Source organism: Myodes glareolus, chromosome 15, assembly GCF_982192425.1.
Source record: "Myodes glareolus chromosome 15, mMyoGla1.1, whole genome shotgun sequence".
Lineage (NCBI taxonomy): Eukaryota > Metazoa > Chordata > Mammalia > Rodentia > Cricetidae > Myodes > Myodes glareolus.
The window spans coordinates 77,609,470-77,627,795 of NC_142040.1; the positions used below are offsets into that span (position 1 = coordinate 77,609,470).

Genomic DNA, 18,326 nt, shown 5'->3' on the forward strand with positions numbered 1-18,326 from the left:
AGAAAGCTAGTGTTCAGGAAGGAGACTTTCAGGTCAGGTCCAACACCTGGGCGTCTGGGCCCTGTGTGCAAAATGCCTGCTGTCTTCAGCAATGGGGACTCACTCGCTACTTTTGGGGAGACCAAAAGCAATAAGAGTAGCATATGGTGTTTTGGAAGTCTCTTGGACAACGCTGGCCAATAGCCCAAAGAGTGGAAAGCCCATTTTTCTAAAGCAGATTCTCAGGGAAGTTTTAATGAATTTTCTTCCATAATGTGTTTAATGAGTTTTCTTCCATAAATGTGTTTAATACAGGGGGAAAATTTTGTGTTTTGTTTTTGTTTTTTTGTTTGTGTTTTTTTATGAACTCTGACATAGTCTTTATAGACAATTCAGTTCTTAGGACAGGACCTGGACCTCTTGCAGAGGCCCTGTGGGGTGATTCTGTATAGCTCCTCTGGACCCATTAGAGCTGAGAGACAGTGCTACACTGATTGCATGTATGTAGGGTGTACACACATTACAGTTATACAGTCCACAGTCACGTGTGGTATTAGTGGGATGGTAGCAGGAACACGCAGCTGCAGATCTGGGCAGCTCGTGTGCCAAGTAAAGGAAGTTTGAGGTAGCCACCAAACATACATGTTCAGTGCAGATTGTGGATGTACCTACAGGGCTCCTGTGGGACTGGGCATTCTGCATAGCCACCCCTGGGCACTCAGCACTCTCACCCAGGGCTTCCGTCAAGGCTTTTGCTGGCCACAACCTGTTTCCTCTTTCCTAGGATTCTCTTGTAAAAGTCCCATCCTGGCTGGCTCTGGGGAGCACTCCAGCTGCAGGTGTCAGTTCCTGTTTGGGACTTTCTTGTAGTTCCCTCACCCATTCCCTCCATGTTCCTGTTGACAGACCATGGCAGGGACCTCCTTCCTGGAGAGAACAGTGACTTTTCTTGCTTGCCTGTATCCATTTCAGTAACATGGTGGCAGAGCCGTCCACACCCTTAGACCCAGAAGAGTAAGCCTGGGATCCAGGGCCTGACCTAGACAAGCTCCTCCTTTCCTGCTCGCCCCATGTTCCTGAGACTCCACTGGGAACATGCCACATCACCACAATTCCAAGCTGCTGCTGGATGCCAGACCTCAACAATGGTGTGTGCATCCAGAGCAGGGTCTGTTGAGCTCACCGCCCTGATGAATCTGGGGACAAGAGTTGAGAGGGTTTCCCTGCTAACCTGAGTGCTTGGTGTGTGTACTTCTGCAGTGGCTTTGCTGGTATCCCATTGGTTGTCTGAGCACTGCCAGCCAGTGTGCTCACAGCATGTGTCATGCAGCAGAACTCCCATTGTTTTCAGATGTCCCGGGCAGGGTATGGTCTTGGGAAGTGATCGTCACTCTGATTTTGACTTCTGTCTGTGTTCATAGGCAGTGATAGTCATTCTTGTTTTGGCTTCTCTCTGTGTTCATAGGCATTTCCTTTCTTGATATATAAGTTAAAATAATGTTTTATGTGACTGAAATAGCACACCAAGACATCATAAAGGCCTGGTCTAGAGCTCCTATTGCACTCCCAGGAGGGAGGATGCACCCATCATGGTCTCAGGCAGGCGGGGGTGTGTGATGATGCTCGGCAGCTTCCCCCAAGGGGAAGCCCTTGTTAATCTGGCATCTGAGAACTGGGTGTCCCATAACTTCATGCCTCTGTGACCTCTGGGCTTTCTTCTTGGCCTGGGCCGGTCTGTTAGAGCGATGCTCCCCTGAAATGAAGGCCGTCAGGAACTATCCACCCCGGTTGCCCTCGGACCCTCATTCCTTTACCATTGCTGTGGTTCCTCCTACTGGTGGGTGAGGATCACTGGCTCCTCACCATGGATCATGGAGTGTGATGGAAGGGTCCCTCTCTTGTAGGGCTCTGGGAGTCTCAGTAACCGACTACACCTTTGAGGACTGCCAGCTGGCTTTGGCAGAAGGACAGCTCCGCTTGCCCGCTGACACCTGTCTCCTAGAGTTCGCCAGGCTCGTGAGGGGCCTCGGGTGAGTTGCATGTAGCTCTCAAGCCTTCGTGAGAACCAAGTGCTGCCAAGGTTGTAAGGGACCTGTTGGGTTTCAGATGTCATCAGCAGTCTACATAGAAGGGCCTTAAGAATCCTTCTGGATACCAGCCAGGTGTATGGGTGCTACCCCTGTACACACCCAAGGGGCAGACAGTTAGACACAGAGACAAAACCTGGCATTTCGTAAACTGTGAGGACACGCCAGGCTCCAAAACTAACTTGCTGCTTGTTAAGAAATTTTAAAAAATATTTTGATGGGTCTCCAAGCTTCGTTGTAAGTCTCCTGTTTTCGTTTCTGTGCTATGGTTTTATCAATAGATCTTTCTCATGTTTTTATTTAGATTGAAACCAGAAAATCTTGAAAAAGATCTAGACAAATATTCAGAGAGTGCAAGGATGAAGAGAGGAGAGAAGATTGGGCTTCCAGAGTTTGCAGCCTACTTGGAGGTTCCTGTCTCAGATGCCCTGGAGGACATGTTCTCACTGTTTGACGAGGTGGGTCCACTGGGGAGCTGGGGACAAAACCTCTGGCTTGTCCATGTGTAAGTGGTCCTCAGTGGAGCCTGTTCTCTAAGTGCGGGCAGGCAGGCCTTGGCTTGCTTTCTGGCGAAGCTTCATGTTTGAAAACCGACTGGGGTTTTAGCAAGCGTGCCTGGGAATCATCTTCCAAAGCATGCTTTTCACACATGTAGAAATTGCCACATCAGGCTGGGATGAAGCAGTTAGCCAGAAGGTCCCTTGTGACGTGCTGGCAACCAAGCCATCCCCGCATGTGCTTCTCTCTTGCAGAGCGGTGGCGGTGAGATAGACCTCCGTGAATATGTGGTCGCCTTATCCGTGGTGTGCAGGCCGTCCCAGACCCTGGCCACCATCCAGCTGGCGTTCAAGGCAAGGAGATTCCTTGGGTGGGATTTGTGCTTCTCTTAGTTGTTCTTCTTGTTACTGGGACAAATTCCTGGCAAGAAGCATGTTGTAAGAGGAAAAGTCCATTTAGGGCCGTGGTTTGAGGAGATGCAATCATAATGGAGAAGTCCTGGCTGCTAAGCTGTGAAGTGCCTGGCTGTGTTGCATTTAGAGTTAGAAAGCAGGAGATAAATGTTGATGCTCAGCTGATTTCTTGCTTTTCCCTTTTTATTCAGTCTGGGATCCCAGCCTATGGGATGCCACCATATCATTCAATGTGTATCCATCCTGTTAACACTGTAATAAGGCATGCCTAGAAGTATCTCCTAGCCTGTGTTTCCACCCTTGAAAATCTCCCCCTTTATAGTTCAAGGCATAAGAATTCCTGTTACGTTGTAAGACCATTTAAGACCCCTCTTAGCACACATAAGATGTATTGCTAACTGAAGTCACTGTTCAGTATATTAGTTACCCAGTTGTGTAAGCAACACGTTTGCACCTTAATTTAAATCATTAAACATTTTTATGCTGTACTTTGCAAAATAAAAAAGGACTCCTGTCCAATTCTCTATATCCATTACCTTTGTCAGCACTGCAACCAAATACCTGACAAGCCACTCGAGAGACTGGAGAGATGGCTCAGTGGTTAAGAGCATTTGCTGCTCTTACACAGGACCTGAGCTCAGTTCCCAGCACCCATGCCAGATGGCTCAGGCCACACCACGATTCCTTCTTTTGACCTCTCTGGGTCTGTGCATGTTCGTGGTGCATATCCATATATTCAGGCTCTCACATACACTTACACATAAATAATACAATAAATCTTAAGTCACTTCAAGGAGGGAGGATTTGTTTTGGTTTATTGTTTGAGGGACTGCCGTCCGGCATGGCAGCAGCAGTATGAGGCAGCGGGCTGCCTTACAATCACAGCCAGAAAACAGAACCCAAGGGTGTGGTGCCCAGCTCACCACAGCCGATGGGATGGTGCCACCCACATTCAGAGCCAAAATTCTCGGAGAACCCCCTCACAGATATGCTCAAGGGTATCAGGTACCCTCGTCTCTCATGACCGCACTGCAGCACCCTGGGATCTGGTGTAAGGATTTCGATGCCTTCCTCACACCACAGTTAGGGCCAAATATCAAGGTGTGAAACAGCTTTGTGACCATGAGAAGACCCAAGAGACGTGCCCCTACATTCTCGCCCCTTTAGGGTCCCTTCTTGTTTTCCATGTTAGTGTCACTCCTGTATAGAAACTTTCACGTAGGGGCTTTGGGGATACCTTGTCCATTTTCCCATACAGCGTAGTTTTCTGGTTAGAAATGTATGTAGACTTAAGTTCTTGCCTTCTTCAAAACCAGGGCCTCAGAACCAAAAGATACTGCAGTTTATCCTTTGGCCACTAGGTGGCAGGGGAGGCACACTGTTCTGTTTGCCTGGGTCTTGCTACAAGAGCCCTGCAGCCCCAGCTTGGCCCTGGCTTAGCCCTGGCACTCTGAGTCCTTCTGCTGCTCCCTGCTAGAGCTGAGTCTGCACTCCCTCTCCCTCTACTTGTTTCTCTGCTCCTTCGGTTGTGGCAGCATGCAAGTCTCACCCAAGACATGTTGCATGTCCATGAGGGACCTGTAGAGACAGAGACATGCATGCCTCTGCCTGGTACTTGTAGGCACCACCCACTAAGGGTGCCAGATGTCTTGACAAGGTGGGAACAGGACCACTGAGAAAAACATACCAGACCTGACCAATGCCAGAACAAGGACCCCCCGGGTAACTCTTCACCGCCCCTTGCAGATGTATGGATCCCCTGAGGATGGCAGCATAGATGAGTCCAGCCTGTCCTGCATCCTCAAGACCGCACTGGGTGTATCAGAGTTAACAGTGACTGACTTGTTCCAGGCTATCGACCAAGAGGAGAAGGGAAGGATCACGTTTGGTAAGTGGAGCAGAGTGGTGTCACCCCCAAGAGGGGTAGGATATAGTGGGCACTCCAGCCCAGGTATGCAAAAGAGAGCATGGCCTCAGGAGGCCTAGGGACGTGAATGGAACCCCTTCCCCATCTCCACACCCTAAGCTGCTCCCTCCCCATATAACATTATATCCCCTGAGGAAGGTTCTTCTGAAACCCAGAAAGATACGATGATCATGGCTCCGGTTTCTCCCTGTGATTTAGAAGCAAGCTTAAAGCTTAGAGCCCACAACCAGGCAAAAGCTGCAGGGGCTTCTGACCTGGGTATCCTTGTGGGAAACACCCACCCCAGCTGCATTGGAGGTGCTCTCCAGGAAGCTTCAGCTGGATGCCAGCACCCACAGCCTTTATCTCGGGCCCCTCTGCCATAGCCTGCTCTCTTAGTCTCTGGCCTGAGGAATTCCTGGTCATCTCACAGGTGTTGACCTTTCTGGGGGATCTCTGACCACTGGCTGGTGATGAAGCTCTCTCGGTCCCAATAATCCACTTCCTTGTCTTTGCAGATGACTTCCGTGAGTTTGCAGAAATGTACCCCGACTTCGCGGAGGACTATTTGTACCCTGATCAGACACATTTTGACAGCTGTGCACAGACACCCGCAGCACCAACTCCCAATGGCTTCTGCATTGACTTCAGCCCTGAAGACTCAGACTTTGGGAGAAAGAATTCCTGTAAGAAAGTGGACTAGAATGGGAGATTCTGGAGGGATGAGGCCCCTCCTGCATCGCCGCCTGCCTCCAGGGGCCTGGAGCCTGTGTGTGTGCTGTGCCATCCGTATCTCCCTGTCTTCCCACGCCGTCTCTCTCTGTCTGCAGACCCGAGGTCCAAAAGACTTGTGATGTGTTTGTTTTCTGTCTCAGGGCCCAGCTGGGCATTTGCAGGGAAGCTGTGTGTATATCCACCTGCCCATTGCAGGCAGGCGGGCGGGTGGGTGCTCGGGGCCTCCCTGTGGGGCGGGACTCCACAGGCTGAGTGGGCACAGGTTTGGCTGTGTAACTCACCTTGAATACGCTGGTCTTGAGTTTCTGTCAGTCTTTCTCCTTGTTGTCCGTATGGTGTGCACAGTGTGGGGCCTCTGCACACGCACGCTGCACACACCTACCCTGGAACAGTCACCTTGTCCTGCTTCTGTGCCTCTGCCATCTCTGGCTCACGACGTGATGGGGCATCACCCGATGATAAGTGTTTCTGTGTGTGTGCAGGAGCCCGTGACTATTTTATAAACCTCACTTAGGTACTTTGGAAAACATTCAACATTTTTTTAAAAAAGAAAAAAAAAAAAAGAAAGAAAATCGGTTTTCTACTCCATTTTTTGTGTTAGCTTATGGATATTTATTTCCAGGCTTGTTTTTGATAGATTCTGAGACTGTCTCCGGTGGCCACAGTTTAAAGGGTCTCTCTGCCCTCCTCCCATTTAGGTCCATGGGACATGCAGCCACAAAGGCTGGCCCCAGCATCCTCTGCTTTCCTGAAACCTTCCTGAATCCCCATCTTTTTTTTATATATATATATAAACATTGCCAATTCGGTATTTCAGTTTCAATATAACAAAATCTACTTTATGTAACTGGTGAGAGCACTGAATGTGAGTAAAGAATCAGGCAGAGGGAAGAACTGGAAAGCACCCCCTTGTCTTGATGATGTCATTCTAGGCCTCAGAGCAGACATACATGATGAGCCAGGAGGTCCTATCCAAAGTCCACCATCTGCTAACACGGTGACCTAGGAAAGCGGCCGCCCTCTGAGCACAGGTGGCCTTCTTCTGTGGGGATGACGGCTGCAGGCGACAGACCACACAGTTTACTGCACTTGGCCACCCCGTGACGTCAGGAAGGAACAGGGTCCAGGCTGTCCCCTTGGGCATTACCTGGTTTCATCTTTTTATATGACAAACTCATCCTTAAAGCACAACAGTGACCGTAGGTTTAGTTTGTTTTGTAAGCAATGGTTGCTTTGTAATTTTATTTTTTACTCCTAAATTAGATTTTTACATCCGGGGCATTGCTATAAAAAATGACCACCAGGCTAGTAAGTGCAGGAACAGGTGTTTACTAACTTTCTCAGAGAGAGTGTTAGTGTGTGCATCCCCCAAGAGAAAAACATAAACAGAGCCCCGCAACCTCAGCCACACAGCGCCACACTGCCGCAGGATGGGCAGGGAGCTTGAATTCTGGGCTCTTAGCTTGTTAGGTATGAATGAAATGTGAACACAGCCTTTGTAGCCAACAGGTTGGTTTTTATAACTGTAGAGTACAAATTTTCAGAAGAGAAAAGCCACTAAAAGGCCAATGAAGGAGATTAATGAACTAAGATGTCCCGAGGTTGGGGCTCTGCTCCTCCGTCTGCAGGTGAAGGATTCCTGTGGAATGCCCCTGGGCATGTTGAGGGAATCCTGAGCAGACCTGGGACGGATGTTCATTCTCCTGATTACTCTTGATAGTAACCTCAGTCCGCGCTTAGAACTGTGAATGTACAGAGCAAGCAGGGGCTGGGGCTGTGCCCGCCCTGCCTGCAGGCTCCTTTGGGGTGCAGTCTTCAGGTTTTCGGTGGAATAAACACAACACAACCTAAAAGTTTTACAGGCTTGAGTGTGTTTTGTTAAATGCCTCTCTTAGTGGAAAGACAGCAGACGATCTCAGCCTGGTAGGGAAGCCCATCAAGGTGAGCTCATCTTTTAGGCTTGGAAAGTGCCAACAGCGGTGTGTGGAAGCATTCCCGGCAGTGTTGGAGCCAGGAGCTCCACTCTCACCCGCATGACACGCGTGCATCTCTCTGCATCCAGCAGGCTGATTCTGTGTTTCTTATGCACGATGCGTGTGTAACTCTGAGCACGTTGGTCAGCAGATTCATCCTGTGGAGCCGCTATAAAAGATGGAGAAACAGAAGTAAAAACAGCAGCTGAAGAACTACACCCTCAAAAAGGTTTGGTGAAGGCTGAGGGAATAGCTCAGTCGCCGAGTGCTTGCTTCAGAAGCCTGAGGACCTGAGCCAATCTCCAGAATAAATAACTGATGTTTACCAGAACAGTGGGACACTTGTATGTCGGCTTGGGCCCCATGCAGTGAGAAAATATGGTCTAACCTGAGACTGTTTCTCAAGTTTTATTTACACCCTGCGTTTTAAGATTCATTTTTTACCAGTTTTTATTATGTTTATGTGCACATGAATGCAGGTGCCCTTGCAGGTCTGATCAAAGGTGTCAGATTCCCTAGAGCTGAAGTTACAGGTGGTTGTGAGCTGTCCCTGTGGGTGCTAGGAAGCAAACTCAGCGCTCTTTACTGCTGAATCATCTTTCCATCCCGCTTCTTTGTGTTTTTTGATGAACTTGTCATTTTTTAACGACCGTCAGCTCTGACACTAAGTATATTTAAGATTTTTAAAATTTGTTTTGACTTATTTTTTGAGACAGGATCTCACCAGCATTAGCTGCCCTAGAACTCATTATGTAGACTAAGCTAACCTTAAATTCAAAGAGATCCACCTACCTCTGCCTTCAGGTGCTGGGATTAAAGGCATGCACCACCACACCTGGTTTGTTTACAGTTTTTTAAAGATTCAAACCAAGACATGAGCTGCATGCTTTCCAGGCAGAGCTGGTTCAGGAAGTGGTCACCTGTAATCGTTTTGCTCAAGAACACAGGAGATACTGCAGCTCTAAGCACACACTGGCCACACACATGCAGGACAGCAACCAGGCAAACATGTTTAAATGTGGGGCCCTGTGCTATTGTCCGACAGGATATATCTCTGATGGTCTCATCACCCAGTTCTGCCATACTAGAGTTGGAACTAGCCTGCAACAAGCAGCAAGCAAGAAATGGAGTCACTCCAGAGGTCTTTTTAAGAAAGGTACCTGCCCTACAGATTCCACATGGAACCAGGGTAGGGAGAGCCAACACCTGTCACTTGTAACCCCCCCCCCAGCTTTACAGATTGTAGGTTACATTCCTGTGCTTTTTCCAGCATGGTTGCTGGAGTCATGCCTATAAACACGAGGTTATACCTTCTCTCGGGAAGATGAATTCCACCAGCCGTGTCTCCACCTTCGGATGATCTGAGTTTGGTCAGGAGCCAATCTAAACATTTTCCTATGGAAAAACTGAGTTTCAGAGTTCACTGCTCACCATTCCCTGTCTAAAGTGATAGGGGTTCCCGAGAAGTGGGAAGAATGAGTAACCAATTAACCAGCCAATGTGCAAGTTCACACACAAGCAGACACACATGTGCGCAGGTATGCGCATGCCCAGTGAAGCAGTGTACAATACCATGACTGACCCGCCCTCGTTCCTGTCTCACCATAGGATGGCACATATTTACAGATATCCCAGTACCTATTTACGCTTCCCTGACAACAGGTTTGGTAGCGCCCTAGTCCCAGTCTTAACTATGACACTGCCAATGGGCCACAGAGAGACACTGGGCTCCCCTGCCTGTTCTATCCAGTTTGATGGCAGTGGCCTTTCGGCATACATTGAGTCAGGAAAGAGGCAACTCTAGGGCTGACAGCTGTTTAACTTGGTGCAGCACTTGTCTTGTGGTCCCAGGTAAAAACCTCTGGTCTTGGAGACAGAGGCTCTTAGAGCAAAGTATTCCAGCATGAACGAAGCAGAATCTTAGGCAGGGCCTGTGGATTTGCCCAGGCCAAGTTACACAGTAACAGATAAGGGCCACAGAGAGCTGAAGTCAGCAAAGAAGATCTATTTCTCACACAGGACAGGGCAGCTCTGCCTGAGGCTTTGTTTGATTGATTTCGAGACTGTAATTTAATGACAATGTTTCTCCTCTCACTTTTTTCCCTCAGCATCTTCCCACATACCCCTGCCCACTGTTACTATCCCTGTCCCAGGCTAACAGGCCAGCCCCTCCAGAGACTGCCTGTCAGATGGCAGGGAGGTGAAGGGTCTTCACTGTGTTGGTGTTTATCAGTCACCCTCCTGCTTCACTGGGCAGAATGGTCATCTGGCCATACCCAAGGTCATAGGCCTATGATCAAGTAGAGAAGGACTTTGAGAAGGCAAAGGGAACATTTAGAACAGGGGCACAGTCACCAGGGCATCCCCAGATAGAGCTGAACCATTGCTAATTTCTCAGTTACAGGTGCTTTTCTGGCCACGGTTAGCCGTGTGCGCTAGTCCTCAGTTATGGCACCATTGTGTCTGGGGAAAGCAGCCCAAAATCGCAGGTCCACCTCTAATGTCAGCCCAGCCCTGCATCCTTCAAGGCTTTGGCTATGTAGTGAGCTCTATAGCCATGAGTGGGAGATGAACAGTCACGAATAGGCCCCTCGCTGCACTTCAGGTGGTATTGGCAGGAAAACCTAGAAGTCGAATCTGTACTTGGGGTTCGTATCAATCAAGGAGCCTTTCCAGTTGTGATGGAAAGGACCATAGCAATCGGCTTACTTGGGGGAGCTGGCAGACCTGAGACTGGTGCCCGTTTTAAGTCTGGGGATTCAAGCACAACTTCAACCAAGCTAAGTAGTTACTGACCAGCTCTGCAGCTGATCCACATTTGGTCCCCACCCTTCTTTTCCAGCCACTTGGATCTATCAGATGCACACTGGGAAGAGACAAACTCATGCATACCATGTCACACCTGAGAAAACCCTAGTGGATGATGCCCTGAAGGAAGAAACAGGAACCTGGAGCTTAGCAGTGTGCAGTCCCAGCAAACATGGGCAGAAAATACAGAGAAAGGAAATTGAGTAGCCCGAGAAACATGGTCAGATAACCTTTCAGGGACAGAAAAAAAAATATTTGACAAGATAATAACCATAATTTCTCCCAAATCTATAAATGCAGACATAAAAGAGGCATCTCAGTGAGGACCCAATCGAACAAATACCAAGCAAGCCAGGCCTTGGAAAAAGTGCTTGCCACTAAGCCTGATGATCTGAGTCTGACCTCCCACGACCTACATGGTAGAAGGAGACAAAAACTCCCACAAGTCCTCTGAGCTCCCCATGTGAGCCTGGCACAGATTCACACTCACACGCCACACAAACACACAATGTAAAATAATTTGAAAGAAAAACACAAGGGTTTCCAGGAGAAATGTGTGTGCTCCCAAGGCACAAAGCCTGCCCAGGTGTTTGCTAAGTGCCCACTGGCTAGGGACTGATAGCTGTTAGCCAGCTCCTCGGTGAATACCAGTTGGCTTCTCAATGGTGGTCCACTTCTCAATGAGAACCAAATTCTCAGTGACTAGCAGCCAAGTTTTCCATGACTGGCAGATGACTTCTCAATGACAGTCAGACTCTCAGGGACAACCAATTTCTCAATGACCAGAGCTGCCTCGGTGACTGCCAAGTTCTCAGTACCTGCTGATTTCTTGGTGACTGACAGCTGTCAACTCCTTGATGGACACCAAGTACTCATTGGCCTCTGACTATGCTTGCTAGATAGCTGGTGGCATCCTCAAAATTAAAGAGAGAAAGAAAAAAAAACAGCTAGCCTGGAATTCTGTGTTTAAAAATACCTTTCTATTGTCAAGCAAACTAAAGACATTTTTAATAAGCAAAATCTGAGCCACTGAGCCAGTTCATCATTGCCAACAGTGTCAATAGTAATCACAAAAACACAAGAAGCCGAGCTGAGAACAAAAGCTAGGTATTATCTGAAGGGCATTATCTGAAGGTACACTATTGAAAGGTATGTCACAGCCAGCACACGTCTTTAATCCTAGAACTTGGGAGGCGTCAGCAGGTGGGTCTGTGATCTACAGAGTGAGATCAGGCCAACCTGATCTACAGAGTGAGTTACAGGATAGCCAGGGCTACACAAAAAGAAATATATAGCAAGTCTTCTCAAGGAAACAAGTGTGTAAACATGAGTTTTATCCAAACTAGGCAGGACTATAGGAGGCGTGCAAAGGAAGATAAAAAAACAAATATAAAATATCCAGGTGCTAAATTTAAACCTCTTCATGTCAGTATTTCTGTTAAACTCAGACTAAAACTCCCAACGGCAATTGTTAGGCTGAATGAAAAATAAAATATCTAAGTATATGGAGGGTAAACATAGGTAGAAAGTAAAAGGATAGAAAACGTAATACCACTGAAAACAGGGCAGCTTGTAAAGTTTCATTGTGCTGGTGAATTCTGAGATAAGGAGAACTTCCAGGTCAAAAAAAGACATTTCATTAGTAGAAAGGTTTCTTCCACAAGATACTGAAGCCCTCAGGAACGTGCACCTGATACCTCAAGAGTCAGTTAAGCAGCATCAAGAGATCCAAAGGCAATAAATTGGTGAACATGGTTGAAGACAATTCTTCAGAAATTGATCCCATCCAGGGAAAGGGATCTAACCATGCAAACATTTAAATGACCCTCTCTATCGAACTAGAGAAGCAGCACAGACCATGTGCCTGGTACTAGAGTTAATCTTTGGGAACTCAGTAAGTCCCAAAGTGGTTGGGTCAGGATGAGTGTCTCATTTACATGAAGCTGCCCACAGACAGAACCGAACTGTGCAACCCACTCAGCAGCAAGGGATGCAAGCTGCGTGCCAAGAAATGGTGCTAAGAGCCTCAGGACCAGTGCCTGCCTGTCCAGTTCTGTGAGAGCTAGTTGGGTGCTGACTCGCTCCTAAGCTACAAAAAGTTGCTTCAGGTCAGAAGGAACAGGGACTGAATGTGCCTCTCCAGAAGGAAGTCCAGGTCATAAGGGGTGAATAAATCTATAGTGTCTGGTGTCAAATCAAATCGGCATGCAATTAGGCAAGAAACTGTAACCTGTAACCATCAGAAATTGGCCCAGAAGTTGCTCAGGTGGTAGAAGCAGGCTGGTGGGGGGACTGAATTTTCTATCATACAGAGAGCAGGCTGGCAGGGAGACTGAATTTGCTTAGGAGATGTCTGGAAGATGGAAAAGACACAGATTTAGGCTATAAGATTCAAAATATGCTGTTTGAGATTGACATCAGATTAATAGCTCAAAAAAAGGCAAATTAGAAATGAAATTAGGTAAAAAGACCAAAAAAATCCAAAACAAAACAGGATTATCATATCTGTGAGATTCAAGCCATTGAACTTATGTGCCAGCAGGTTCCCAGAGAAGAGGGAAGAAAAAAGAGAAAAAAAAAAACAGGAACTCATCTTCCCAATTTGATGCAAACTATAAACTGTCCTATGAAAAGAAAATGAGAGACAAGAAGGAAGATTTCCAGGCCACGGCAATGCTCAACATCAACACCAAAGGGACAATGCAGAAAATTCAACCAGAAGAAGACAATCTTCTGAGTTGCAGACAAGAGCAACAGAACAAGTGACCATCTGCAAAGCACGGACTCCAAAGAAACCGCTGAGCAGTCAGGCTCTGCCCAGCAAAAACAGCTTACAACACAGAGAAACAGGACTTCCAGACACAGGAAACTAAGAGAGCAATGCATCACCAGGAACCCCCTCAACACAGAAGCAAGTCCTTCAGTCACACAATAAATGACAGGGTTTGGAAATCTGGGTTCATACCAAGGAAGAAGTTATGAAGGTAATAGCAAGGTAGTTAGGAAGACAATAGCAAAAGTTTTCTTCACTGTTTAAATCTCCTGTGGAGGATGGTCACCTGTTGTCAAATTGGCAATGCATTCTCCAGTTCATAACGTGTGCAGCAAAATGTTTGCCGCTGACAGCCCAAAAGCTAGAGGGAGTGCACTCTAGTCAAGTGTTCCTCCTGCAAGTTAGGGTAAAGCTATCGGTGAAGGACACAGGGAGATGGTGCCTACTACATGCAATGAAGCAACAGACAGAACAACATTTCAATGAGCACAATGAAACAAAAGCTCCCTGATCTGAGAAAGGACTGAGAACATACCAGAAAAACATAGAAAGTCAGGGGCAAGCTGGTAGACAGAAGTCCAACCAAAGCGGTCTTCATGTTAAGCATTCAGGGTATGAATGCCTCAGTGAAAAAGCAGAAACTGTCACATTGGATAGGAAAACAACACCGAAAGCAATGTACTCACAAGAAATGCATTGCGGGTATGACGGCACAAGGTGGAAGGGACCAGACAGGGAAGGATGTGTCAGCCCAGACAGCACTGCCATATTGGAAAGTCAGGGCTTCAGCTCTGAAGTGCAGGCCACTGAAAAGCTTGCTTCATAGTAGGCAAGCAGAGTCCAGAAGTAAACAGCTGAACTGACTTCAGGGAAATTGCAGAGGTTATCAGGTAGAGGGGGGATCACATTTCCAACAAGTGGCGCTCAAACAGTGCGAGATTGACATGAAAACCAATAACCTTGAATCCACTTCCTGCCACATTGATTTAAAACAGACTACAAAAAAAAAAAAAAAGTACAGTCTTGCGGGGAGGTGGTGGCACACGCCTTTAATCCCAGCACTCAGGAGGTAGAAGCGGGCAGATTTCTGTGAGTTCGAGGCCAACCAGGTCTACAAGAGCTAGTTCCAGGACAGGCTCCAAAGCTACAGAGAAACCCTGTCTCGAAAACAAACAAACAAACAAACAAACAAAAAGTACAGTCTAAAATATAAAAGTTTTTTAGAAAAGCTTAGGGGAAGCCTTTGTGATCTTGGGACTGGTAAAAATGTCCTAAGACTAAAATCAGGATTCCAAAAAACAAAAAAAGATAAACTGAACTTCATCAAATAACTTTTTGCTCTTTGAAAAGACCCTCCTAAGATAATGAAAACAATTCAAAATTGGGATAAATATTTGAAATACCCTGCTCTATCAAAGAACCTGAAACCTGGTCTGGGACTGAACTCGGTAATGACTTCTATGCCCAACACCACAACAGAATTAACGAGTAGCAGACATGTTTGTCTCCAGAGAATTGAGAAGAATTCATTCACAGGTTAAAAACTCACATGTGAAAAAAGGCTGAACATATACCTGACACATAAGAATTGTCAAAACATCTTCATCATTAGAGAAATGCAAATTCAAAGCAAAATGAGATATCACTACAAATATACCTGAACATGTGACTAAAAAAACTCACGGTGCAGAGTACGCTAAGACTACACGGTAAAGGGCATTCCCCAACACTGTAGAAACCCTGAAGCAGCATGTGTGCCCATGACATAACTAATACATTTCTTACTGCACTTGTGGCTCTGAGTAATATATGCTATGTTGTGTTTCTGTAGTCTTATTTGCCTACTGCACCAGCAACCTCCTCCCAGTTAGAAACAGACACGAAATAACTGTTCTAACCTCACTGACTTATGATGTCGGCTGAAATTCAAACTTCTCTCATCAATGGTCCTTAGTCATATAGGCCAACCCCACCAATAACAGCTAAACTAAAGTGATGCTGTGCAGCCTTTCCACGTTGTAATAAACTGTGGATCGGGGCCCTGTTCCTCAAAGCATAAGCTTGGCTGGGCCTGCCAGCATAATTAAAGATGGGTTTTCTAACAATTAATGCTGTTTGGTTTCTTGAAGATTATATTTCTGCAACATGAGGACTTTGCAAAAACAGTTGACTGTTTTTTTTAAAAATACTCCCATTCCTACCATATGACCAGCCTTTTCACGAGGGTACAATAAGTACCTAAGAGTACAATACACATAGGCTCTGTCACAGCACAGCTGTCTGTCATAGCTATGGGGAATTACACTGCATTCCTACAGTGGAATACTCCCCAGTAAAAAAAGTTACCCACAGAGGCAGGCAGGAGCTGGGATTCGCCTTACATAAGCTAAGTAAGGGAACAGAATTGAAACAGTGTTTGCTGCAGAAATGCTTTATAAAGGTCTGAGAACCGTTGATCCATGGCCATGGAGAATGAACCAGCAGTTGCCTGGGTATGGCAGGGTAAGAGAACAGGAAGGAACTGAGGAGCACTCTAGCTTGGCGGTCATGTCCTGCAACAGAGTCTGTGTCTTCCCCAATAAGGTCTTACCATCTAGCTGTGGTGAGCTACCAAGAGAAATCACAATAGTTGGTGCTGTTTGGGAACCTGAGGGCCTCTCTGACCAATAATTCATAGAGAGGTATTGGATACCTGGTACTGAGATTTTCATTTAATAACGCATGTCTTGGGGAGGAAGCCTTGTTCATGCCAGCAGAGTAGCTGCATTCAAACTCCATTTTTTAATTATATTTTTTAATTAGTTCACAGTGTAGTGGGTTTCTATAAGGCTTTCTTTTTGAAGTTTATTTTAGACTATTTTAGGATCCTTGTATTCCTGATACATTTTATAACCAACTGGTCAGTTTCTTCAAAAAGCATGTTAGACTTCTGACTGGGATTGAGTTGTATCTATAGATCAGCTGAAGAAGAACCCACATTTGGTAGTCTTGACCCTGAGCTGCTAATAAATTGCCTGATTATCTTGGGTTATTATTTTGATTTTGCAGCATTTTCTACATCAGTGTGCTAGTTACTTGCCATTGCTGCAATAAAACACCATGACCAAGGCAACTTATAAAACAAAGGGTTTATTTGGGCTTGCGGTTCCAGAGGGTTAGCGTTCACAGCGGCAAGGTGGGGGCAGCAGACGGGTGTAGACGCTGGAGCAGGATTCAGAGTTCACGTTCTGGACGACACACAGAAGAGTTGGGGGGAATTGAAATAAGCCTGCCTCCACTTACGTATTTCCCCCAACGATGCCATACCTTCCAGATCTCCTCAAACAGGGCCACCAACTGAGGATCAAGGGCTTAAATATATGGACCCATAGGGCACATTCCCTTTCAAACCAAAAGAGCATCCTCCCCACTTCTCAGTTTTCTTAGTGTTCTCTGTATGTGGAACCATTCAATAACCAAAGCCTGAGTGTCACTCAGATCAGAGAGCTGGTCTTCTCGTCTCAGCCCTGTAACGTGTTATACAGCAAAGCTTCAGCCTCCTGGGTATCTTGTACTCACAATCCTGCAGTTTGAGTATCTGCCCACCTTTAAGAGTGTTTTCCTAGCGTGTGTAAACATTGAATGTAAGCTCTGTTTTATTTCATTTTGTACACTCTACCCAGTAAGGGCAATGTCATATACTCTCTCTGGTAATTACAAGTAACCTTTAGTGCCAAACTTTATGGAATTGTGGGCTGTTTGGGTGACACTGTGACTTGGAACCCCTTGAGTTTCAACTAAAATTCAGCAGCACCCTTACTCAGGAGGAAAGTATATCCAGAAAAATATCTAGCGATCACCTAAACTCCACGTATGTGCACTGTGTCACCTGTAATGGCAGCATCTGAGGCAATCTCTAAAGAACCATTCTTTGTGCCAGACCCTGCACCTCACAGCAGAGAAACACCATACCCTGCTGAGTACGCAGCTTAAAGGGGAAGCCTGGCCACCTGTACTTCGTGTGAAGATCAACATTTATTTAGGAAAATCTATGTACTCTAAGTCTGAAAGCCTCCATAGGTCACATGACATCTTACGCAGCAGCTTGCCCTTCCAGAATTCATCTTGCTCTATCTGTTCAAAATAGAACAGTCAGTGAAAGTCATGGTGAATCTGTGGGAGGCATTTCCATTCATGTTCCATGTTGTTTCAAGAAATCCAGGCTCCCCAAGGGACCCACTTCCTTCTGAACTGTAGGTCCACCAGGTATGAATGGTGCCTTTTTAATAAATGTCTTTTAATCCTAGGCCCATCAGCATGCAGGAAACTCCACCAAAGGGCAAATGTTTATCTTTTCTTTCCAAACTTCTGCAAGGATGTGTCTTACCAAACGTCGTAGAACCGGGCTCAGCATAGTCATTACTGTCTTAATCAGAGCAGCTGTGATTACCCATAGACGACCCTTGATGAGAGTGGGTTTGTTCATTGCAGGGTTTTGTTTAACCCTTTTGGCTCTTTGCACTTTGAGGGGGCCCACTACCCAACTCCCAAATAAATACACTGAGTCTTGTTCTTACTTAAGAATGCCCAGCCTTATCTTGGCTTCTTTTCTAGCTAGCTTTTCTTAACTTAAATTACCCCATCTATCTTTGGCCTCTGAGCTTTTATACTCCTCTATTTTATATACCTTTCTTTATTTCTTACTCTGTAGCTTGCCTTGTAGCTGGGTGGCTGGCCCCTGGAGTATTCCTTTTTATCCTGCTCCTTGAACTTTCCCCCACAGATTTCTCCTCCTATTCATTCTCTATGCCTGCCAGCTCTGCTTATCCTTTCTCCTGCATCCCTATTGGTCATTCAGCTCTTTATTAGAATGATCAGGTATTTTAGGTAGGAAAAGTAACACAGCTTCACAGAGTTAAGCAAATACAATAGAAAAGAATGCAACACATCTTTGCATCATTAAACAAATACTCCACAGCATAAACAAATGTAACACATCTTTAACAATAGTAAACAATAGTCTACAACAATTGATGATCTGTCAGAAAAGGAGGGTGATTAAACCCTCACCTGGGATTCCAGCTGGGCTGGCATATGGAGAGGACTCCATCTATACAGTTCCCAGGAGACTGTTGCCCAAGTTGGAACGGGATTTTCTGGAAACGCAATGATTTG

At 46.3% G+C, this 18,326-nt stretch overlaps 1 protein-coding gene across 1 annotated transcript in view; it reads left to right on the forward strand.

The window, feature by feature from the left end:
• Positions 1-7,471, forward strand: part of Lpcat1 (lysophosphatidylcholine acyltransferase 1) — a 50,046-nt gene extending 42,575 nt beyond the window's left edge. The window contains exons 10-14 of the mRNA XM_048458836.3: positions 1,884-2,009; positions 2,371-2,524; positions 2,819-2,917; positions 4,724-4,865; positions 5,402-7,471. Coding sequence (XP_048314793.2) covers positions 1,884-2,009; positions 2,371-2,524; positions 2,819-2,917; positions 4,724-4,865; positions 5,402-5,586 — 706 coding nt within the window. The 3' untranslated portion in view covers positions 5,587-7,471. The remainder of the gene's footprint in view (positions 1-1,883; positions 2,010-2,370; positions 2,525-2,818; positions 2,918-4,723; positions 4,866-5,401) is intronic.
• The last annotated feature ends 10,855 nt before the right edge of the window (positions 7,472-18,326 follow it).